Source organism: Rhinatrema bivittatum, chromosome 13 (assembly GCF_901001135.1).
Source record: "Rhinatrema bivittatum chromosome 13, aRhiBiv1.1, whole genome shotgun sequence".
In the NCBI taxonomy this organism is placed as follows: Eukaryota; Metazoa; Chordata; class Amphibia; order Gymnophiona; family Rhinatrematidae; genus Rhinatrema; species Rhinatrema bivittatum.
Window position 1 is genome coordinate 54613777 of NC_042627.1, and position 25818 is coordinate 54639594.

Consider the following 25818-nt stretch of genomic DNA (forward strand, 5'->3'; position numbering starts at 1 on the left):
GTCAAAGGGGACATTTTGGGCCTGGCCTTTGTTGATAATATTAGGCTGGGGAGACAGCTCAGAGGGAAGGTCACATGGCAGCAGTAAATTTTGTGGCGCACCTTCAAATTTAGCAGTTAGCCTTCGCCCCCTGGGCATAAGTGATATTAAGCATGTGTATTGTGTAGTACTGACTTGGTGGGAAGTCCGTGTGAGCTGTGGTGTGTTCAAGTTGAAGAACCACAAAGGTCTCGATGACCTGGCGAAGGACTAGGCAAACTGGTGGACCAATTGGTGAATTGTTTTATTTCATGTACTTGCATGTTTTAAAATTGGCCAAGTTGCGTGCGTAAATTGGGACTTATGTGAGTAATTCCTACTTTACGTTTGTGTGTATGTATATTTTAAAAATAGATAGGAAAAGTATGCGCGTTAATGCATTGATATACATGGTTTCAATGCATTGCATGTATTCGTGCATAAGCCTACATATATCACATACATGCAGGTTATAAAATACTTGCATAGATCTGTTCATGATCATAAAGTGCATATATGCCATCATGCTTATTTGTTTGAAATTAGCCTCCATGTGACTCAAGCTCTTAAGACAGCTATTTTCTTTAGGACCGTCATGGTTACTAGAATTTTTAAATGACAATATATTGTTAATGGCTCCATTCCTTTTCTTTAGCATGTCTCTGCACTGAGGAAAGTCACTCTAACAGAATGCAGAGCTCAGGAAAGCACTTTCAGGGGCTTATACCATCAGTCAAAAGGAAGGCCATCACTTAATGATGCCAATTCCTGAGAGTATTATCCTGCCTAATAATGTGCAGTGATTCTCGGTCAATATACAAAGCAGTTTTCAGCTGGAGGTCACAGCGCAGTAAAGCCAAAGGTTATGCTTTATCGAAGTGACCTATTTTGCAAGATGCCTACTTTCAAACTATGCTTAAGTACCTTTCGCAGGGAGCTTGCTCATTGGCAGGGGGTGTGCATTTATTTTCAAACGACATGAAAAATGCAACGATCACTCCATTTCATGTCATTTCCAAGCAAATTGAAAAGAAAAGCCGAACAACTTGTTGGGTTTTGCTTTTCATTTCACAATATAGCTCCCAGCCCACTGCTGCCACCGTTGGCACTTCCAAAGCCCCGCTCCCACCCCCAGGCACCGCCACAGTAAAAAAAAAAAAAAAAAAAAAAAAAAATTAAACCCCTTATGCTTCCTCCAACCCTTCCTGTACCCATCTCGCCCCATTTGTTGGATCGTAGAAGTCAAAATGGGCAGGAGCTATCTTCATTCCTGCCCTGCTGGGTCCCAATCACGGCCGGACAGTAGCCTGGCACCAGCCTCGGGGCTGGCCGCCACATTGTTAAGAATGGGACCCAAAGCGGCAGAAGCGACTGGGGATCGCTCCTGCACTATTTAGACTTGTATGACCCCCATGGATGTGATAAGATGGGTACGGGGAGCGTAGAGGAATTGGGGAGACCTAGGGAGGAGAGGGGTGTGTTATTTTTTTATTGCTGTGGTGCTGGGGATGGCATTTTGATCGGGAAGGGGGGCCCTTCTTTTCTGTTTTTCTTCTTTTTTTTTTTTTGTTTTGCTTTGGTGTTTGTTTTGTTTCGATTAAAAGAAACAAACCTAAATAATCATCAAACCAAAGGAAAAACTAATTAAAAAAACAAAGGAAATGAAACAAAATGTTTTCCCATGCTCATCCCTACATATCAGAAGATAATTAGCTGTACTTTAAGAAACATCTGCTCAGAATTTCTTTTGCCGTGATTAGTGTGTTTCAGTGCAATACAGAAAGGTACCTTAGATCAAAAGTACGGCGCAGTCTGAAATCCTTTTCACTCTGTATGTTACAGGTAGTACCAAATACAGTGGCCAAAATATTATGTAATAAGGCTTCATGATCATATTTCATTGACCCTGAGGTCATTTCATTGATTACCTCTTTCTTTTAGAATTCAGTTTAAAATTATCTTCTTGTTTTTAAATCATTGCACAACCAAATTCCTCTGTACTTGAAAGATTGAGCAACCTGCTATTTTCCTAAAATACATTTGCATTCCTCTTAGGAGGCTTCATTGGAGCTCCCTGCTGATAGTAATGTTTGGTTGATTGAAAATAAAAAGAAAGCTTTTTCCTGCCCATGTCCTTCCCTTTGTAATTTACCAGCTAGTAAGTTGTGTTCTGTGGATGATTATCTGAGTTTTTCCAAAGTCATGCAAGACTTGGTTGGTCGCCTCTGCTTTTGGTTGGCATTTAGTTGTATGCTATTCAGTTGTTTTCTATCTGCTCGTATTTTAATTTTTATATAAATGCTTTGTGTGTATTTTTCTTTTCTTAAATATTTTAGTTATAAGATTTGTGTTGTTGATAGATGTGTTTTTTAATTTACATATATTTTTGTTCATTTTGTAATCACCCAGAGCTTTAAATTGGAGGGGGTGGAATTAAAATGTAAGCAAAATAAGACTAAATAGGCTATAATGCAACACAGAAAATATCTTACCTTTGATGAAAAAAGGTCGAACCACTCTCCAAAGATCTGGATTGTTGTTAAATATGACGCCATTTTCATTCATGCCAATACACTGTAACCCAAGTTTACTGCCAAATCTGGAGTTGTAATGGCCATGCTTCATCACATGAAATGCAGCAGACGATCTGAAAAAAACATATACCGGTATTTACATGCTTTCATTAGCAAGATGTTTGGCACTGGTTTACATACATTTAGATAAACAACATTATCAGTTGCTTAACAGCATTTAGCTGGCCTAACTAAATTTTATCAAGGAAGACCAGTAGCCTACAGGCTTTGGCAAAGGGATAGGGTGAGCAGTTAATGAAGAGGATAGTGATTCAGGAGGACGTGGGATCTTTGAGGTATCATCTAGGGCTAAGCTGAATGTTCCTTCTTGACACTTGATTTCTCTGTGGTGTGGATGCACTATGATTTTCACAGAAAAATGGTTGAATTAGCACTAGCTTGAAGTTAATGAGCAGTAGTACACTATTCTGCACTATACTGTTGGTTAGAAGTGGGACTCTGTACATTCAAAACCCACCTAGACTTTCAATATTATTTGCCAAGATAAATAGAAAACTTTCTGCCAACATTTTCATATTTTCAATTGCTATTTCACATGCAGAAACATAATTTCATCTTTTGTAATAAGTGCGATAGTCTATTTTTCTAATTCTCTTGCAAAGTAATAAACAAGTCATACAATATAATAGTAGTAATCTACAAACGTGACATACCAGTAGTTGCTCTACAATAAGACAATTGATGCTGAAGGGGTCAAGACAGCACCAACGTTGGGAAGTGTTTCTTCACAGAAAAGATGGTGAATGCATGGAATGCCCTCTTGGAAGAGGTAGTGAGGACAAGAATGGTAATGAAATTCAAAATGGCATAGAATAAACATAGAGGATTCCTAGTGGTTAAATGATGGAGACAAAAAAAAGGGTAACCTACGTTGACTTGGGTAATCTATGCAGAGCAACAATTACCCTAATAATAGAAAAGAAAAAGTTGGGCAGTCTGGATGGACCATTTGGGTCTTTTTCTGCCGGCTATTACTGTTACTATATAAGTGTATCTTTCTTAGGGGATACCATTTCACATCGATTGGGGCAAATGAAATCACTCAGCTTTGTTTTTCAGTCTTCTCACCCAATCAGCACAAAATGATATCTCTTATAATATAAGAGACATTACGAGAGATGTTCTTCCATTTGAAACGAAACAGGACATTTCAATGAAATGTCCTGTTTCATTTCATTTCATTTTGGAAATAAAACAAAGCAATAAACAAACAAACAAAATTTTGTTTGGGTTTTTTTTTTTTTTTCATTTTATTTTTCAAAGCAGCCATCAGTCTTGGCCAAAACCCTTCCACTCCCACCCAACCCCATCAAATAAAAATAGAGCCAGCACTACAAAACTTAAAAATGAAAGCCTCCCCCTGGACCTACCTGGCCATTCCCCACCTGCTCAGAGCCATATTTCCTAGGTGGTGAGTCTTAAGAAATCCAAATGGAGCAGGAGGGATCCCCAGGCACTCCTGCCCCTACCAGGATGATAATTTAAAATGGTATTGGCTGGCCCTGAGGTGATATCTTGAAATATGAAGGGGAAATATAAACAAATCTGTAATATTGCCGCTACACTGACAGCACATGGCCTAGTAGTAATGCTTAATTCTGAGGGAAGAATGCATTTTATGTTGGTTTTCTGGATTTCTAGTCTCATATGAAGACACTATGCTATAGGAAGTTTTGGCTTGATTTGAATATATTTTACCTTCTGCATTATGAACTCCTAGACTTATAGTTCCCATTAGGGGGAGCTGCAACATTGCAGATGCTGATAGAAAACAACTGCAGTCATAAATGTAAGAAAAAAATAATAGGCAGGAAATCTAAGACAGGCTGAGAGAGAAGTCCATCATGTCTGTATTATGCAGTCAACATATGAAGGATAATTTTCAAAGCTTTTCCTATAGGTAAACAGTTAATCCACAGGAAACTCCCTAATGAAAATTGCCCACTCCCTTCTACAGATTAAAGTAGTCTCACAAATGACAGAGCAGGTACTTTTGTCTGTGTGGCATAAAGGGCAGGCAAAGGGTGGAATCCGAGTGGAATGAGGCTGGGGGAGGGGAAGTACACAAGGGGCTTGCACTTTAAAAGTGCCGTCTGTGCTTTCCATAGGTGATTTAGCAGCTGCTTGGAAGCAGGGGCATGCGGACACTGGTGCATCAGACCCGCTGTCCATCGCTTTCCAGATTTTCAAAGGCGGGGTTTGTCTTTCAAAATGAGCTTGGTGTCCCAAGTATCTGCAGGACTACGAAGCCATTTACCTGGATAAATAGGGCAAATTGTCTGTCTGAGAATTACATGTGGGGGGGTTCCACGGCATGTGGCCCCTTTAGCTGGACTGAGATAAAGTGCTCCTGGGGGTATGTTTTGGGCAGGATCAGAGGGTGACATGCATAGGTTCTATTGAAATCTGTGCAAGTGCATTTTAATTTCAAATGTGTATGTGCATAAGAGGCATTCTTTATAACATTGTTTAATACCTTAGAACTATGCACACACTTTTAGCCACCTAACAACTCTATATTTAAGCACAATGCAGATGGGTAATGGACTGGGTTTGGAAGGGCTGAAAAAAATGTGAGCGAACATTGCCAGTGAGGTGACTGACTGAGAATGTACCCTTTACTGCTCAGTGAAGCTCAGAGCAAAGTCTTCTAAGCAAAACTAACTATTTTGGTAAACCTGGAGGCCAGGAAATGTAAAGGCCGGTAGCAAATTAGCATTCTTGTAAATGCTTGACTTAAGGATGAATGTTATAAAGCGGGGAAAATCATAACTCAATTGATTATGCATCAGGTGTACAAAGCATTTTGCCCATTTAGGGGTCGATTTTAAAACAAGCATGCGTGCGTCCATGTGCACGCGGTTCCTGGCGCGTGCACAAGGATGCGGCTATTTTATAATATGTGCATGTCTGTGTGCACATGTTATAAAATATGGTTCCCGCACTTTAAGTGACCCGCGTGCATGTGCGGGCCAGTCAGGACTCGCATGCATGGGGGGGAGGGGGGATTTTAAAAAACACGCGGTGACGCGATCGGGCCTAGACCAGCTCTCTCCCAGTCCGCTCCAATTAAGGAGCGGACTGGGAGGGAGCTTTCCTATCCTCTTTCCTACTCTGCCTCCTTTTTCCCTCTCCTCCCCAACCCCTAAAACCCCTTTTCTCTCCCTTTATTTTTTTTTATTTAGTTAGGTAGGGGTATAGGGACGTTCCCTCCCAGTCCCTCCCTTAATTGGAGCGGACTGGGAGAGAACTGGGGAATTCCTGCTCGCATTGCTGCACATATTTTACAAAATCCCCCCTTGCACGTGGAGCAGTTCACCCGCCCGCACATGCGTGCGCAAACATGAAAATCTGGCGTGCATGTGCTTGCGGGACCCATATTTTATAACATGTGTGTGCTAATGCACACATGTTATAAAATAGCCGCTTCCACGTGTGTGTGCCGGGAACCGCGCGCACATGGATGCATGTGTGCTCCTTTTAAAACCTACCTTTGATTTTTATTGTAGATTTGTTTTTGTTACATGTTCTGTCAATTTTATGATTTTTGCTTTTGCAAGCTCACCTTCAACTTAGCCTGGAAAGGCAAGTGATAAATTAGAGTAATAAATAAGTACATTTATTAAAATGCTTCATGTAAACAAAAATTGTGTGAGTTTCATTGGCTTAATTTAAGACAGAGCAGATTTAACTGGGATGGACAAGAATGAAAGCACATAGTCAAGCACGTTACCCTGTTCATCTACTTGTATTTCACCTCAGGATCCAGACCACTATAAACACACTATAAAGGGCCAAGTTCACTGAGGCTTCTCTCCCATTCTTTGTCTGAGACAAAAGCTTAGTAAGGCAGGCCCTAAATTATTAACAGCAATATTTATTGCAGCTCTCTGCCTCTCTCCATTTTTTGTGGATGTCTGTTCAGGAAAAGCCTCGAAAGTAGTTATGTGGGTGACATAAGGTGAAACGGGCTGAAGACATAAAATGGCACCAGCGTGACAGCCTCTCAGGGTTTTCCCCCCTCCTGTGACTACGTGGGGAAAGAAGCTTTATGGATCAGATTCCAAGTCTGAAGATAAAATAACTTTTCACAGGACAGAGCTTCATGGAAAGTTACAGAGTTTTGTGAGAGATTTTTTTTTTTTTAAATATACTTGCTAATGATGAGGGTTTCCTCTCCTTTGATCCATACTCTCACGAAATCTCCATACGTGCTGTTGTAATAGTTACTGGCTTTGCCTATCCCTGTCCAAAGAAACCTGCCGTATGAAAGAAGAGGGCCAATCCCAAGGCAATAACCAGGTCCTGGGGGGAGAGAAAAAAAAAAACGAGCAAGTTTTAAGAAGAATGTGCATCTTTCCCAGAACGAGTTCATTTCATGCCCTAAAATTCTGACTGCTTTACTCTGTGGAAAGAGAGCATTTCCTCTCCCCATTAACTCAGTTATGTAGTCAAATCATGTCGGGGTTCAGTGACTTCTTGTGCCATGAGGCTCCAAGTCTCACATAAACTCTAGTCACAGTACTACAGAAGCAAAATTAAGCCCCACTTATAAAAGGTCATTATTATTTATATATATATATAGCCTAGTTCTATACAGTGTATTTTTATAAATAATGGGGCAGCTCTTTATTTTGCCTGCTTATTTGAAAGGGACAGGTTTAAGGATCAGGCAACTTTAAGGTTGCCAAGTGGCTCCAGATTTTCAGGACTGGTTGATCCAGTCCTAGGTTTACCCCCATTGCATGCTGGGACTTATTCTGATTTCCCTATTGCATTGCCTAAGAAAAGCAAGACTATAAGTACCTGCATGCAGGTGAGTAAAAGCAGGACTGGATCAACTTGCCTTGAAAATCTGGAGCCAGTTGGCAACCCTAGGCAACTTTAGGGCAAAAAAGAACACCAAAGGTCTGCAAAAATTTGAAATGCTGCTTATTATGAAAACAAAAATTAAACCTTCCTGCAACTTCCAGAAGGGGAAAATTCTACAGGAATAAAAAAAAACCCAAACAGTTATATGCACCCTTTAACGTTTTGCAAAATTCTGTGCATGTGGGGAAAAAGTCCATCAGCATAATTTAGTACACAGAGTTTAGCTTCTAAAATATTTTCTGAGGAATTTTTTTTACCTTCTGAAAGTTAAGTTTTTTTGCCAAAAGATATTCTATTGCAAAATTGTGCTAACAAACTGACTTGTAGGCATTGGTGCTTCTTTTGCACTAATTTTGTTTTATCCCTTAATTCTGGCCCACAGTGCCTTCAGCAATTATCGAGGTGTTTGCTTTGCAGCTGCCAGATATATTTTCTATGCTTCTTCTGTTCACACATTTTTGGGTAGGCATGTTGCACTAACCCACAAACTGTGTTTTTCAGTTGGTCAATATGAGGTTTGCCATATTGAAAGCATCTTGAAAAATCTGAGATTTATGTTTGTAATAGAATGTTACTCATAGGGCGGATTTGCAGATCTTACTTTTGCAAGCCATGGATCCCAACGGGGATCCAAACAGCTGGTAGGGCTGATCTCCTGCTGCTGTCAGTAGATTTCAGATTTAGCAGATCAGTGGTACCAGCAGCTTGAATCTGTTAGGCTATGTGGCTTGTAAAATTAAAATTAAAATCTCTGAAAGACATCAGACTAGTTTTATACAGTATATTTTTTTAAATAATGGAGCTGCTCTTTATTTTACCTGCTTATGTAAAAAAGGCCAGCTTTAAGGATCAAGCAACTTTAGGGCAAAAAAATTGCAATCTACAAAATTGTGAAATACTGCTTATTATGAAAAAGAATTTAAATGTCCTGCAACTTCTAGAAAGGGAAAATGCCACAGAAAAAAATTTGCAACCTAAAATTGTTTTCTATATATAAATTTGTATAAGCATGTATTTTCACTTTTTTTAAATTTTATTTATTAAACCTTCTGCTTGGGCTTTTGGAACAAATTAGTTGTAAGTTACCTGGTATTGATGATGATGATGATGATGACGATGATGATGATGAAGTGTCTTCATAATTCCAAACAATAAGCAGAAAGCAGACGAAGACCAATATTGGAACTGTAGCTGCTGGCATCACTTCTGGCACCACGTTTGTTATGTTGTAATGCATCAGGTTCAACTTTTCCAAAACCATCTTGTCATGAGAATCTTCTTTTTGCCCTTGCAACAAGTTATTAAAAATAGACAAAATAAGATTAAAAGCCCAACCATGCATTAGCCTTCAATATCTGTGCTTCATGTTTCTAACCACTTGTGAGTATTTTTACTGTGTAAATTATTCCAGCATTACCTTTTTTTTATATTTGAGAGTCTAGCTGATAAGGCAAGACCAGCTAACTGCCAAGTCAAAACAGAAAGATAATAAACTTTTGCCTAGAAACAATAAGTGCCTACAGCCTTGATATTAAACCTCAGGTTTCTTTTGATTCCAAGAGGGACAGTCCTTTTATCTGCTGTATTGTCCTTGACGTGCTCATAATGACGTCAACGCTAGACGGTGTGCCAAATTTCTAACCATAATAAAAGACTATTAAACTCTACATGTGTGGCTGCCTTAGGTGAAGGAGTGAGAAGTAGGAGGAAGATGCATGTAGATTCCATTTTTTTGTCAGATTTCCAAAAGCATGTGGAGCTCTTGACATAGTTCTGAAAGAGAGAATGCAACAGGCATAGACCAACCTCTTCCAGAATGGCATTTGCTGAAATACCAGCCAGTGACTGCTGTCATCAGGTCATGAACTCCTGATCTTTCTTGATAAAGAATTTTAGATTACATGGGTATTACCTATAACATAGTACACAGTTTTAATAGTTGTAATGATCCTGGAGAAGACTGGAATGTACATTGTTAAAGCCCAACTTTCAAACCTATCCACAGTACAGCATTTGCATGCATGTGTGGAGATTAAAGTTAATATTTTATAAACTGTGCTGCAAGAGCTGCTCGGTTTATAAAATACTGCATATTTCTGTTACAAAAGTACACGTATATGTTTCAGTTTGCGCAGATATTTCCAATGCAAGAAAACACATACTTTATCCATTTTCTAAACATATGCACATATATTATGGGCCAGATTTTTAAAAGGTTACGCGTGTAAATGGTCTTACGCTCGCCGGGCCTATTTTTAAAAGGCCCAGCGATGCGCGTAAAGCCCCATTTGCTGCTGTGCTTGGGATCGCGTGCTGGCAGTTGGCCGGCACGCGCAACTTACTTCAGCAACAATAAAAAGAAATCAACAAAGGTAGGGGGGGAAAGGGCGGGGGAGATAGGGGAAGGGAAGGTGGGGGGGTAGGGAATGGGAGAAGGCAGCGAGGCTCGGAGCGGGCTTGGCGCACGCAAGGTGCACAATTGTGCACCCCCTTGTGCCTGCCGACCCTGGATTTTATAACATGCGCGCGCATGTTATAAAATTGGGCGTACATGTGTACGCGCTGGGTAGCACGCGCTCCCTTTTAAAATCTACCCCTATATATGCAAAATAAATGTGACACTGCATGAATAAACACCCAGAATTAAATGTGGAGGCAGGTATTTTATAAAGTATATGCATATACCATTTTGAAAATACTTGAGCGACTTATTGGAATCCCCAGTTTTCCAATTCACCTAGACTCTAATACTTCACCCTGAGCTCCCCATCACTTCATCCAGACTTTCCATCTAAAATCTGGTCTTGTCTAGAATGAAGAGTTGCTTTATTTTTGTTTTGTCTTGGGTTTTTCTTTTTGTTTTATTGATTATATGTGTTTTCTCTTGTTCATTGCCTAAGGCTTTGGTATTGGTGGGTTACAAATAAATAAATAAATAAAGCTGCAGACAGTTTCACTTGAGTGTGTTAATTAGCGGATGTAAAAGTATATGAGCAAGTTCACTAATGTATACATAAATATCTCTTACAAAATAGAATCTACTCTGCTCTGAAAGCCCCAGACTGTCCGTTTTTCCCCAGTTAGATATACGTGTAAAACCAAAATTATGTGTGCACTCTTAAGGATTCTAAAATAGCTTATACATGCATATATGCTACTTACACACATATATGCTATTTTTATGAGCAAAACACCTTTGAAAATTCACTTCTAATGGTTTGGTCAACAATTGGCCCAGCTACTAGGTCTTAAAAGCCAGGCACTCTGCAATATTTCAAAAATACTCATGAATAAAGCAAACAATAAACAAACCCTTTCATCTGTAGCACTGTTTTGCTAAATTCTACTAATAGCTACAAAGCCAGTGCAGTTCACAGTTCTATGCCCATGATAAGAATGGACAGACCCTAATAGCCACAAAAAGTCAGAGTTTCCAGCAGCCTTCAGGAACTCCCAAATCATGTCAATTAAAACATTTCCCCAGATCACTCTTTCAGTTCCATTCTGGAGTTTTCATGACAGTTCTAAAAGACAGCAAAAGCTATGACATGATTTTGGAATAAATATTCCCTTTTTGGAGCACCTGGGGGCTACTTGATGCTAAGTAATGGCACTCATTTTGCATTAATTACAACTATTATTTGAAGCTATAATTGGCTTTTATTGCCAACTTGGGAGCAATGATGTTTGCAAGAGCATCACAAATGGTATCCCTCACAATAGTGTCTGATTGGTTTGTGCAGTTTGGGTAAGATGTTGTTTATGAGTAATACATACCATGCCCCAACCAGCTCCATTCCCCTCTCATCTAATATGTCACTCTTTTGTCAGTTTTTATGTGTGTGACATTATTTATTAGGCATTTGAAACAACATGAAAATGCAATAAAACAAGTTGTTTCAAAATGTTTTTGTGCACACAAGTTACAAATTATGCACACTAAAATGCAAATTGTGCACGGGAAGACTAACTTCCAAACTGCATGCTGCAGCATATATGGATGTATGTGGCTGCATGCAGTTTTACCACAGTATTTTATAACATGCGTGTATTAACATGTTATAACACAAACGTATATGTAGGCCCTCGCGCAAAATACATTCAATGCATTGAAATTGTGCATTTGAATTCATTGAACATGCATCCTTTACCACCTAATTTAAAAAAAATACACAAATATTTTATGTGCGATGATAAAGTAGGGTTAGTTCACATAAGTTGGGATTTACATGTGTAAACTGGTATTTTAAAACATACGTGAGGGAATGAAATTACCAGTTTAACCAGTTATTTCCCCAGTTTGCCCAGTCCTTCTCCAGGTCCTCGAGTCTCTCCTGAGTCTTCACCCAGTTAGTACTACAGAATAAAACATGAGCAGAGGCTACTTCCATGCATAAATGCTCATTTTTATTTAGAAAATTCACCTTACAATAATTTTGTGTGCGTTATTTACATTTTGGGCGTGTTATTTGTAAATTGCATGCAAAAGTACAGAAAACAAAAGAAAACTAAATGGAATAATGGAACCCCCCCCCCCCAAATGATTCTCATTTCTTCCTTTACAAAGTCACATTCATACTTCAGATGCAGAATAACAAAACCCAACACACTTCCATGCTGAAAATAATTTTCCTCCCTCTAACTCCTGAAGCTTTTTGGAGCTCCAGTTGAGGAAAGTTTTCTCTCACTCAGTGGTTACTGGAGGGCTATTTGGCTGACAAACACTGCACTAACCAGATGACAGGTTAGTTTCTCAGGCAGCCTCGTGTACAGACCAAAAGGTGACCTTGGGCATTAGCTACGAGAAAGTGCCAGCCAGATAGTGACCATGGAATTCTGATTTTGAAAAGTTTGGCCTCAGGAGGCTGAACGACAGCAAATGGGCTGCTGGCTTGTGAGCCGCAGAATTCACTGTTGACCTCATTACGTCATGGCATCTTTTTTAGGCCTGCAGAGTTGCTCCAGCGCCGTCAGTCTACTATAGAAAAGAGTGGCAGAAATGCAAAGAGTGTGCTTGGGGTACGACTTCAATGTAAACTGGGGGCAGGAAGCCCGGAGCTCTTGCCCACATTACAATTGTAAGCCTGCCTTATTTGCATACTCTCTTGATCAGCTCTTTGGCCTAGCTCTATGGGTTGTTAATGGGGGAGGTGGCACTCACACAGATGCTAAAAAAATATATATATATTTTTACAGTGTCAAATAAAGGTCAATAATTCATACAGACCTTTCCCTAAATGTCTTTGTATAACGTTTCCAAAACCACCACTTTGACCTTTACTTCATATACCATACAGAAGGACCATTATAAACAAGAACAAATCACTAGCATCTTTGTAGATTCAAACTATTGAATGTTCCACTTATTCCTCATTAGTTTTCCCATTGCCATATTTGCACAGGCAGCAGTGACAGCTGTCAGCGTGACCACAATACCTCCATTTATTGGGACAATTGGTTTGCACTTAAGGTGCAGTGTTCATCATGAGGTAAATGGCTTTATCATAAGATAAATACCTTATCACCCTTTCGTGCGTCTACTGCAAATTAATTTCTAGTGAATAAGGGACAACAGTATATTTAAAGTCTTTTATATCCATATTCATTAGGATGCTGAGCGGCAAACTTGGATCTAAGTAAAGTTAACCCTGATAACTTTTGCCAAGTCTCCCACTGAATATACTCGGCTAAAGTTATCTGGATAACTTTAGCTTTGGCTGTGCATCTCACTACACTCAGATAACTTTAAAATTAACTGACTATATTCAACATGTAGCCAGTTAAATAATAATAATTAAAAAAACCCCAACCTTCCAGGCCTGATCCCCCAAACCTTTTAAGTTGGTATCTGAGGCAATAGGGCGAGAAGGGGCTTGCCCAAGGTCACAAGAAGCATCGGTGGGACAAGCAAGCTTTTGATCCCAGCTTCTCTTGTTTTCAGCCCGCTGCTCTGACCACCAGTCTGATCCTCCGCTCCTCTGCCCTCACCATGTCCTGTTCAGTGAGAGCTGCCCACCCGGCACCGTGGGAAGGGGAGACAGGGAGCCCTAGTGCAGTCCTTCATGCATCTCTTGGTCATGCGCCACACCAGACTGATTCCTGTTTCTGGAACTTGCAAATGAGTGGCAGCCTTGACGGTGCCGCTATGGAACTGGTGTCTGAATAAAACAGAATGCAGTGGCACAGGCATCGGAAGCATCATCCGATCGACGGGAGGAGAATCCTCCAAGGAACGGTACCGGGTAATTAAGGTGGCATCCAGGTAAACTCCCCGAGCTTCAGTTCCCCTGTGGGGAACATGGGTGGGACCGAGGACATGGGGAGGGAAATTACACGTGGGGATTTCATTTTGAACTCCCCGAGAGTACTTTGCCTCTGTGGTATAACGGGTGCAAAGTCTTGGGCACTTTTGTATCTGCAGTCACTGGGGGCCTGAACTGTCAAAGGGAAACTTCCTTGCAAAATCATGTTCCCTGAGAACAAACATCTTTATTCATTCAAACGAGTATTTGCTATATTACATATTTAATGCTGTTTTGATTTCACCAACTAAGCAATGTCTCCAGTTCTTTGTACTTGGAAGGGACCAGTTTAAAGCGTTAATTAATGCATTATTAGGAATCTCTTTTAAAATAGGTGTCTGAATGTCTGCGAAACTGAATAGCGTTTGGGATTATGTGTTACACTGGAATAAATAGCATGTGTTTCTCTGCTAATTTAATATGCTGTACTTGTTCTAGACAAATGTGTGAGCAATTAAATCTTTAAAGATGCAGCCAAACCAGGAAGTTGCTCTTTGAAAATAAGCAGCCATTTCCTATGAAAGGCAGACCATTTCTGAGCAATGAGTATGCCAGATGGTTTGCTTCATGCTTTTAGTAAGCTTGGGACATTAGTTGTGTATGTTACTGGTTTTCATTAAACTATCGCCTCCAAAAGTGATCTTCATGGTGCTCTGCCACCTTTCATTCTTGCACAATCTTTTGCAATATACTAAGCATTTTTTTTCCTAGGAAGAGAAAGGTTGATGTTCAGAGGGCTTTGTGTGGATAACTTTTTAAGTAGCGTACATGATAAAAAAACGAAATCCAGCACCACATAAAATTGACATCATACCCACCATGGACATAAAGATACTAGCGAATACAGCTTCATACACATTAACCAAAATCATAAATCTATCCCTTAATGAAGGATCATTGCCAGATGTACTAAAAGGAGCTATAATCAAACCGATTCTAAAGAAAAAAAACAGCGACCCAAATATTTTAAGTAACTACAGGCCAGTTTCAAACCTATCACTAATTGCCAAATTGATAGAAAAACGGTACAAAAACAACTAGCTGAACATCTAGACAGCAACTGCATACTTTATCCCTCACAACATGGCTTCAGAAAACACTATAGCACTGAAACACTATTAATCTCTCTAACAGATAATGTACTGCGAGTATTTGATAGCGGAAAACACTACATTATGGTACTATTAGACTTGTCAGCAGCATTTGACTCAGTAAACCATAGCATACTACTAAAAAGGCTGGAAGAAATAGGACTACAAAATAAAACACTTGACTGGTTTAGATCCTACCTAAACAATAGATACTTCCAAGTACAGATAAAGAATACATTAACAGACAAAACTGAACTAAAAACAGGAGTACCCCAGGGATCTTCACTCTTGGCGACACTATTTAACATTTACCTGTTACCACTATGTCACCTTCTGGCTGGACTAGGTATCACACATAACATATATGCCGACGACATTCAACTAATTTTACCCGTAGATGAAACAATCGAAAAAACATTAAACCTAGCAATGATGTATCTAGATATAATTAAACAACTGCTAAACCAAATGGAACTAGTAATCAACATCGAAAAAAACAGAATTTATACATCTAGATTGTAAAAACCTTGAGTTAACTCAAACCACAATCAAACTTAAAAATAATAAAACAGTAGACCTGACCAAGAAAGCTCGAAACCTAGGTGTAATAATCGACATGGAACTCAACCTCAAACAACACATATCACTGAAAGTTAAAGAAGGTTACGCCAAACTTATGGTCCTCAGAAGGCTGAAACCCTTACTAACCCTAACACACTTTTGAACAGTATTACAGGCACTTATATTCGCCAGCACAGATTACTGCAACACACTGTTTCTTGGTTTACCATACTCATCTATAAGACCACTCCAAATCCTACAAAACTCTGCCGCCAGAGTACTTACTCGTAAAACTAAAAGAGATCACATCACTCAAACACTTGCCGAACTTCACTGGCTACCAATAGAACAAAGGGTTCAATATAAAACATTCTGCACAATTCACAAACTAATTAATGAAGAAAAAGCAGAGTGGTTAAACACAGCACTACGCCTACATGTCCCCCAGAGAAATCTCAGATCAGCCAATAAAGCCCTTCTAACCATCCCTTCAGTCAGAACTGCCAGACTGACCCAAGTTAGGGAGCGAGCCCTATCCCTAGCCGGACCAATTTTGTGGAACACAATGCCACTGGAAACTACAGCACAGAGAGATTTAAAACTCTTCAAAAAAAAGTTTAAAAACCTGGCTTTTCAAAATAGCTTTTTACAGTGAAAACGGAGAATAAGAAATATGAACTATCAGGCAACGGAACATCAACAAACAGCATAGAGAGTCACACAAATGCGTAATTGCATATTTTATTATTTCCCTCATACGTTAATTCTAATGATAGATAGAGACAGTTTAAAGCACTATACCTATATGATTACCCTATTAATCATACATATGGATAAGATCCATGTCACCTTGCATATAGATTGTATTTTTGAAATATGTAACCAAAACTATTCTGGCACTAAGTAAGATAGCATTTCCTCAGCAGAACATTAAAGATATGTGCCTCTCTGTAAACCGTTGTGATGGTACACGACCGAATGACGGTATAGAAAAGATTTTAAACACACAAATAAATAAATAATTAGCCGGACAAACCCTGAGGTTTTAATATCTGGGCCCTGCATCCATATCAATTTTATCTGGCTTAAGTCATTAACCGATAAAATCCATCCAGATGAATTGGAAGCACCTAATAGGGTGTCCACAAGGTGCCCAAGCTTAGAAAAACATCAAAGCAGTTTCTGTCTCACTCTCCAACAGATGGAATTCATTCTGGGCCAACTAAATTTGAGGAAGTTTCTCACGCACCTGGAATTGGCCATGGTAGGAATATGTATCACCTGGTTCTTAAGATGCCTCCTTGTCTCCCTGAGCTTACACTATGCAGGAATTAGGAACTTGGACAGGAAGCTAAACTGGATGTTTCAGTTAGTGCATCAGCTTGATATAGTGAGCTTGGGTGTTCAGATTCTGACTGCCCTGGGAGTTGTTGTGGGTAAAAATGAGTGTTTTGCAGTACTCCTCCTGAAACTTGCTTAGATTGAAAGAACGTGGAGCTAAAACAGCTGTGTGTTTATTTAGAGCTGCTGTTTCCAGAATCCACCATCGAAGAGTTAACAGCTTACAGAAATGAGCTGGAGGGAGGCTGAAGCTGCACAGAGAACAGGGAGTCATCAGAAACTCTGAACCAATGAGGGAAGAGAAAATAAAGGGCACCTTTGGAGTTTTTGAATCTCCCGGGCTGCAGAGAGAGAGAGAGAGAGAGAGAGAGAGAGCAGCTGATCCCTGCCATGTTCCTTATTGTTTGTTAGAGCTGAAAGGGAAAGCAGTGCCAACTTATTCTGAGGACGAGTGAGGGAGTTTTCTGAGCTGCATTGACTGGAAGTTGGAGCGGAAGCCTGGACATCTGCCACCCTGTGAACCAGAGATAAGTGAACACTGTAGTCAAAGGGAGTGTTGTGTTTCCTTTCAGTTGAGTTGGAGGCCCTATCAGAGAATATCCCAGTATTTCAGAGGCAAGACTGTGGTTGGCCTCGGGAACTGCATAGAGGAGGTGGGGTAATAATGCCCTGAGGGATTTGAATACTGAGAAAAGAGTGGTGGTTGCCTACTGCCCATAAAAGGATTCAGCACATTGTTTCACTTTGGACTATTTTTCTGGGTACCTGTATTGCCAATATATAATTACATATATGTATATTTGTGTGTGAATATATATATATGGACCCCAGGCAATTCAGAGTGCACTCATGAATAGGCACAGCCACCTTGGCATTGGAATTGAGAAATGTCACAGAAGGCCATTATGACAGTAGGCAGAAGGCAGTCTTATCATTTTAAATCTTACGTTCATTCTGGTGGTATCAGTTTCTAACTGGTGGCTCTTCTATTCCTTCTTGTCATTTCTCTCATCATGAGCAGGTGCTCATGGACTGATGAGTATCCAAACTGGATATGTGGTCACTCTTACATCTTCATGAGAACTCTGTGGGGTCAACTGTACAGCACTTGGGCCTAGTGACTCAAGGAATACGCGTTCAGTGGATTGAATCCTGGGGGATATTATGGGATTGGCTCCTGCCAACCCTACCACATAGACGGAGATGCTTTGCCCCACCAGATATGCTGATCTTGGAGGTAATGACCTGGTAGCGATGCACAGTATTGAGTTCTGGAAGAAGGCAAAAGGTATCTCATACAGATCTCCTGCTTTTTAGGTTGATTCAGCTTTGTTAGACCCAGTCTAGCTAGACCCAGTTTTGTAAAGCCCATCATTTGTTAGGCTCTGCTTAGTTAGGCCTGGATTTTGTGAAACCCGGTCATGGGAAAGGTGATGGAAAGGTGGCCTAAATGAAATACTGAAAAAAAAATCCCTACCCCTAGCTTCATCAAAATGCTATAATTTTGCATGGATAATGCCCATGATAAGGCCTTCATAGTAGTCAACTATTTATATCATAAATACCCATAAGAGAGTACTACAAAGAGTCTCTGCAGGTACCGCCTTCCAAAACCTCCCTCCACATAACTTACAGAGACAGGGCTTTCTCCACAGCAGGACCCACTCTTTGGAACTCCATACCAACAGAACTAAGACAGGAACCCTGCTTCCCGACTTTCAGAAAAAGACTCAAAACATGGCTTTTCAAACAAGCCTTCCCAGACTCAGATTAAACCCAATTTTCTCCGACAAACAACCTCCAAGCAACAACTTTCTTTTTACAACCATCCTGGCAACCTACCCTATGTGAACTGAATCAATTCATTATAAATCACACAGTTCCCTTCTTGGAAATTCTACCATTTTACGGGTTAATATACTATGTTAAAGTTACTATCTTCTCTTCTTGCTCCTAGTTGTACGACTCCTTGTTTTATTGTAACTGCATCTATGGTATGTTTAGTACATATTATCTCGTTCTCTGTTCCGGTTATCACCCCATTGTTTATTGTAAACCGGCTTGATGTGATATTTTCATGAATGCCGGTATAGAAAAAAATCTAAATAAATAAATATCACTATAGGAGGGCCAGCTAATAACTTGAGGTGAGGTTTTGGTGGTGGTTTAGGGTTTTGGAGCCAGTTTGACATGCAGAGTGTGACGTACAAATGGCACAGTACACCTCAGTGAAGATTTGACATCATTTGGAGTGAGGAAAGTCTCCCAAAGATGAGATTTCTGCAGTGTTCTCTCACCCTAGCTTGATAGCACCCTGTTATAGAATCCATCAAGCTAGGGCGAGAGAACATTGTAGAAATCTCATCTTTGGGAGACTTTCCTCACTCCAAATGATGTCAAATCTTCACTGAGGTGTACTGTGTTGTTCGTACGTCAAACTCTGCATGTCATACTGATAGTCTATCAGCGGCCTGGCTCCACATAGTCTTAATGCAGCTCTGAATATATCAAAGGAGAAAATGTTTTGCTGAGATTCAGAAAGCTTTTAAAAGCATTTTTATTCCAACAAGCCTTCAGCATATGAGTCCATATGTCACTGTGAAGGTTCTCAATAAGTAGTAAAAGCAATATACTACCAACTAGCTTTTAAGCTATGACTACTTTTTATACCATAAATTAACATAATGTCATAATTGTCCTCCTTAATTAGTTTTGTTAGTTTTGATTTTATTGGTTTTGATTTTATTTATCATTTCTATTTTTTTTTTTTTAGCTTTTTTGTAACTATTTGCTTAGTTTTTGCCTTATCTAGTTATTTTAATACTGATTAGGCTATTTTTATATATTATACATTGTATAGTTTGTCTTAGTCTTGTTTTAACTGATTATGTTTTGACTGTTTTATGTATTTTATGAATGCTATCTTGTAACAAGCTAGAAAGGTAGATAGGTGAGCTATACATTTTGAAATAAATAAATAAAGATATAGTTACACTGGAGAAAGTACAGGCGACCAAACTGATAAAGTGCATGGAACGGCTCCCCTATGAGAAAAGGCTAAAGAGATAAGGGCCGCACAGCTTGGAGAAGAGATAGCTGAGGGAGGATATAATAGAGGTCTACAAAATCATGAAAGGACTTGTTTGGGTAAATGTGAAATGGTTATATACTCTTTTGGATAATACAAAACAAAGGGGCACTCCATGAAATTAGCAAGGAGCACATTTAAATTAAATCGGAAAAAATTCTTTTTCACTCAATGCACAATCAAGCTCTGGAATTCTTTGCCAGAGGATGTGGTTAAGGAAGTTAGTGTAGCTGGGTTTAAAGATGGTTTGGATAAGTTCCTAGAGGAAAAATCTATAAACTGCTACTAATCAATAAGGAATAGTAGCTTGAGATTTATTTAATGTTTGGGTACTTGCCAGTTACTTGTCTTGGATTGGCCACTGTTGGAGATAGGATGCTGGGCATGATGGACCCATGATCTGACCCAGTATGGCATATCTTATGTTCTTATGTTCTAAGAAGACTTCATAAGTATTTACCTGTTTTATTAATATGGATTAATCAGGACTTTATTTGTTATAAAACAAAGTTGAAGGATATATACTAAATTATGGTATGTTAGGATACTTTGCAGGATATTACAATGTGTTGAGATTCTTTTCTTTTACGTTAGACTTGTGTCTGGGCAAGTTTAAATTAAGTTATGAGATGCTGCTCTTGAGACATCTTTAAATATAATTGAATTGATTCCTTAAATGTGTTTAGTGCTGGTAAGTGCTTGAAATAATTGAGTTTAAAATATATTTAAGTCAATCATGAAGCATGACACTATTGCAGATTACTTAGACATCCATTGTCAGGTGCATTGTAAGGCATTATTTGTGGATAAGACTATAACTAGTATCCTTATTTTGATTGTTGGGTGTTATTTGATGTCTGTTTTTAAATATTTTATTGGTGTTTAGAAAATTTTTATACAAGTTTTTAATTATTGAATGTTATTCTATTCATTAAAAAAATGGCCAGGTATGTGCATAAGTGGGCTGCATGGGACCTATGTGAATTTTAAATTCCCTCTCAAAGAAAATCAATCTAAACACTGGAGTTCCCCAGGGATCCGCTCTGTCAGCGACACTCTTTAACATCCATCTGCTTCCATTATGCCACTTCCTATCAAATCTCAATCTGACACATTTCAGCTATGCTGATGATATTCAAATATTAATCCCAATAAAAAAATCACTAGAAGAAACATACAAATTAACAACAACTTACCTAAACAATATAAAGGAAATACTAACTAACCAACTTAAAACTCATCCTCAACTTCGACAAGACTAAAATGATTTTATTAGACAGAAAGAACAACTCTCCTCAAATACCACCACTCAACCTAATGAACCAAAATACGGTTATATCTCCAATCAATCATGCCCACAACCTCGGAGTAATAATTGACAGAGAACTTTCTTTTAAAAACCATATCACAACAAAAATCAAAGACAGATATCATAAACTACTTGTTACGGCTATGGCTGCTGTGCAACCGCCTCACCACCAGAGGTCCTTCAAGAGCATGCTCTCCTGGCTGGCCCAATCTGTCCTAGTCATCTGCTCTATGTCCTGGACTTCCTTTATAACCCTGCCTACCCAATACTTCAGTGCTTCGGCATCGAGCTCGTTTGGGCTCCCTGCTCTAGCCTCCTTGCTGTCTTGCCTTTGGGCTTCTGCCTTGCCTTTGGGCTTCTGCCTTGCTGCCTTTGGGCTTTTGTGTTTTATGTTCAGTGTTAGTACTGTCTGGTTAGTCTGTCTAGATATTGTCAGTCTTGCTTCCCCGGGTTCCCTTACTCCAGTCACTCATACCTACAGTTAGTATCACCCTTACCTGCACGCTATCCTGAGTCCATCCTTACCAGCACCCAGTTCCAGTATCCTGATCACCTTTACCTGCACTCACTTTCACACATACCTCCATGCTGATCCTGTGCATCAAGCTCACTCTTACCTTCATGCACCTTGTATCAGCCTGCATCGGACTCCCTCCAGCCAGCTCCCAGTACATCAGACACCTTCCAGCTAGCATCCAGCTCCACAGGCTCCAGCCAGCACCCAGCTCTATACACTCCTGCCTGCACCACATTCTTTCCCAGCCATTATCAGAGGCTCTCCTGCAACCCCTGTCTCTCTCCATCCGGAGGCACCCCTGCAGGTGGTGTTCACTACATCTGACCACTGCCTAAACGTAACAGTATGCCGAAGCCATCCACCTCCAAAGAGAGAGAGAGAGAGGACTTTGTATCAATCCGGTGAGTCAACTGTTTCTCCTACTACCCACAAGACTTCTGAATCTCCATGGTTTTTTACCTGTACTTCTTGCCAAATCCTGAACTATTTAAGTTATCAAAACTGTTTAGCCTGTCAGCTCTCAGATCAGGAACACTGGGTATGCTGTAACTGTCACAGAAAGAATGTCTCAGTCTACCAAGAATGTTTAAATTGCAACACTCCTAGACCAGGATGGTGGAAATGCTCCTGTATCCCTAGCTTATTACCCCCAGGCCAACCTTGCCCCCTTTGCACAGCTACTGGACCAGCTGTTTCACAATAAACATCACCCTCTTCAATTAATCTATGTTCTGCTTCTGGCCCAACTAATAATGTTACTACTACCGGTATGGGCTGTTTGTGGATAGAGAATCCCAGCACATCCTTTCAGAAAACCTTAAAGAAAACCTCGCACAAAGAAGCAAGTTATCTTCCAGAAAGCCCTAGAACTCACCTGGTCAGGAAGGCTCCGGTGACTTTCATGCTAGGGCCTCAGAAACAAGATTCTCTAAAGCAGAGAGAACTAATTAACCCAAGCAGAGCTCTGCTTCCCTCAGCTGCAGGTCAGTCACGACTAAGGACCTGCATCCCAAGACGATCCAGAACTGCCTGTGATTTCACTAAACTGCAAGTCCACACCTCAGAACCAGGGAACCATGATCTGGAGCCCAAGAGTCTGTGTCTGTTTACCAAGTCCTCAGCAGTCCAATCTTTATCCTCCTTTCACACCATCATAACTACTCCCCCAACTGGTGAACCATCCCCCACAGACTTCATTGCCCTGCCACCCCAGGAGGGGTCAGAGCCTGCCCTGCCGCCCCCAGGAGGGGTCTGAGCCTGTCGCATTGCCCCAGGAGGGGTCCGAGCTTGCCTCATCACCCCAGGAGGGGTTTGGGACTGTTCTGCCACCCCGAAAAGGGGTTGAGTTCATCTCCTCACCCCAGGAGGGGTTGGAGCCTGCCTTGCTACATCAGGAGGGGAGTGAACTTGCCGTGTCACCCCAGGAGGAGTTTGGGACTGTTCTGCCACCCCGGGAAGGGGTTGAATTAGTCACGTCACCCCAGGAGGGGAGTGAACCTGCCACATCAGCTCCAGAGGGGTTTGAGCCCGCCTCGCTACCCCAGGAGGGGAGTGAACCTGCCACATCAGCTCTGGAGGGGTTTGAGCCCGCCTCGCTACTCCAGGAGGGGAGTGAACCTGCCACATCAGCTGCTGCTCCTGTGTATCAAACTCACTCTTACCTTCATGCACCTTGTATCAGAGATTCCCTCAGCCTGTATCGGACTCCCTCCAGCCAGCTCCTAGTACATCAGACACCTTCCAGCTAGCATCCAGCTCCACAGGCTCCAGCCAGCACCCAGCTCTATACACTCCTGCCTGCACCACATTCTTTCCCAGCCATTATCAGAGGCTCTCCTGCAACCCCTGTCTCTCTCCATCTGGAGGCACCCCTGCAGGTGGTGTTCACTACATCTGACCACTGCCTAAACGTAACACTACTTACTCTCCGTTGTGATGTTTCTTGCGAATGATGGTATACAAAATTTTTAAATAAATACATTTAAAACCTTTTCTTTCCAATAATGACTTCAGATCAGTCCTTCAATTACTAATTTTCTCCAACATAGATTACTGTAACTCACTCCTTTTCAACTTACCTCTAAACACTATTTGCCCACTACAGATCCTACAGAACGCAGCTGCAAGAATCCTCACTGGATCCAAAATGCATGACCACATCACTCCAATACTTATTTCACTACACTGGCTACCAATAAGATTCAGGATTGAATACAAAGTACTATCCATCCTTCATAAAATTATGTATGAAAAACAAGAAAATTGGCTAAGCTCATCTATAAAACTACATACCCCAAATAGAAACCTCAGATCAACAAACAAGGGACTTCTAAAAAAAAAAAAAAAAACAAACCACCACCTACACGTTCCAATCAACTCACCTCAACCTAAAAGAGAGCAATATCTCTAGGTAGCCCAAAACTCTGGAACTCCCTACCAACTGAACTCAGAACTCAAGAAAACCTAAAAACATTCAAAAAAGATCTAAAAACATGGTTGTTCAACAAAGCATACCAACTCACCCAATGAACAACACAACAACGTCACCCTCCACTCCATCCTGAAGATTAAATGAATAAATGAACTTATCACAACTATGGACTATAACTAAGAGGTGAAACGTAAAACAGAACAGTAAATAACTAGCATTTGATACCCCTATGTTTAACAACAGTTTGAATCTTTTTGAAACCCTGTTTATCCCCATTAACATTGTAACCTTCATACTTGTAAACCGTTATGATGGATTTATGATGATGAATCCGAACGATGGTATATAAAACTCGATAAATAGCTGGGAAGGGTACATGTACGTTGATATAAGTGTGCCCAGAAAAAGAGGCAGGACATGGGCATTCCAGAGGTGGGGCCAGCACTGACATGTGTTGCCTCTAATTTGCCTCAGCCAGCGTGTGTAACATACATGCACCACAGCTCCTAGTTATTTGCAGGAGTCTGTGAAATTGGGGAGGAGAGAGATGACAAGGAGTTGATTTGTACAATGCAGCTAGCAGAAACTGCAGTGTACAAATCAACTCCTCTTGTTAGAATTTCATCAGTTAGAACAGTGATGGCTAACCTATGACACGGGTGTCAGAGGTGACACGCCGAGCCGTTTTTGCTGACACGCCTAGCGTTTCGGGACTATCGATTTTTTTTTTTTTTTTTTTTTTTTTTTTTTTTTATTGGCTGTGCCGAGCCTTTTTTTTTTTTTTTTCGGCTGCGCCAACCCTTTAAAATTAGTTTTTTAGTTTTTTAGTATCCCTCCAGCCCCCCACCCCAATGCCCCCGGGCGCAGGGAGGCGCAGCGACAGGCAGGGCCGTGGTGAGGCTCACTTCACCACAGCCTAAAGAAAAAGATCGTGTTGAACGCGCTGATGCTCCTCCTCCTTCCTGCCTGTGCGGCCCCGGAAGTAAATGTTGCCGGAGCCGCGTGGGCAGTAAGGAGGGGAAGCATCAGTGCGTGCAGAAGAGGAGCATCGCTTGCACTTACGGACCGCCGCGAATCTCAAATCGCAGCGGCCCGAGAAGAGGAAGAAGCCCGGTAGCAGGGCCGCTGCAGAGCCCATCCTGCGCGACCCGCGAAGAGGAGGCCCAGAGGTGAGAGAGAGGCTGAGGGTGTGTGTGTGTGCGCGTGTATGACATGAGTTGAGAGATTGTGTGTGAGAGTGAGGACCTGAATGTTTGCAGAGACTGCATGTGCTTGAGCAAGACAGCATGTGGGAGTGAGAGAGAGCCTGTGTGTGTGAGAGTTAGACAGCATGTGCCAGTGAGAGCCTGTGTGTGTGTGTGTGTGTGTGTGAGAGAGAGAAATGCATGTGAGAATGAGAACCTGACTGTGTGTTTGAGGGAAGAAGATGGAGAGAAAAGAAACAGAAAAAAAGACAATATAAAAGGAATTGGCAAAAAAAAAAAATAAGAAATAAGAAAGGGAAGGTGGAAAAAATAAGAAAGGGAAGGTGGAAAAAAAAAAGCCTGTGACCAATCAATTAGAAAACTAAGATCAGACAGCAAAGGTTAAAAAAAAAAATATATATATTTTTAGTGATTGGCACATGTAATCTTTGGGAATGTGCAAGAATAGTAACATCCCCAATAGTCATGTGGCAGCAGTGACAGTGGCAG

General features: G+C 40.7%; 1 protein-coding gene across 3 annotated transcripts in view; it reads right to left on the reverse strand.

Annotated features, from left to right (window-relative positions):
• LOC115075384 (aromatase) overlaps window positions 1-9021 on the reverse strand; it is a 39986-nt gene extending 30965 nt beyond the window's left edge. For 2 of the 3 annotated variants that reach the window (XM_029575720.1, XM_029575718.1), the window contains exons 1-3: window positions 8571-8867; window positions 6767-6917; window positions 2511-2665 (exon numbers count right to left, since the gene is read on the reverse strand). In XM_029575720.1, coding sequence (XP_029431580.1) covers window positions 2511-2665; window positions 6767-6917; window positions 8571-8826 — 562 coding nt within the window. In that variant the 5' untranslated portion in view covers window positions 8827-8867. Of the gene's footprint in view, window positions 1-2510; window positions 2666-6766; window positions 6918-8570; window positions 8868-8901 lie in introns of those variants that run through there. The other variant, XM_029575719.1, reaches the window with a different exon arrangement.
• Between the last annotated feature and the right edge of the window lie 16797 nt (window positions 9022-25818).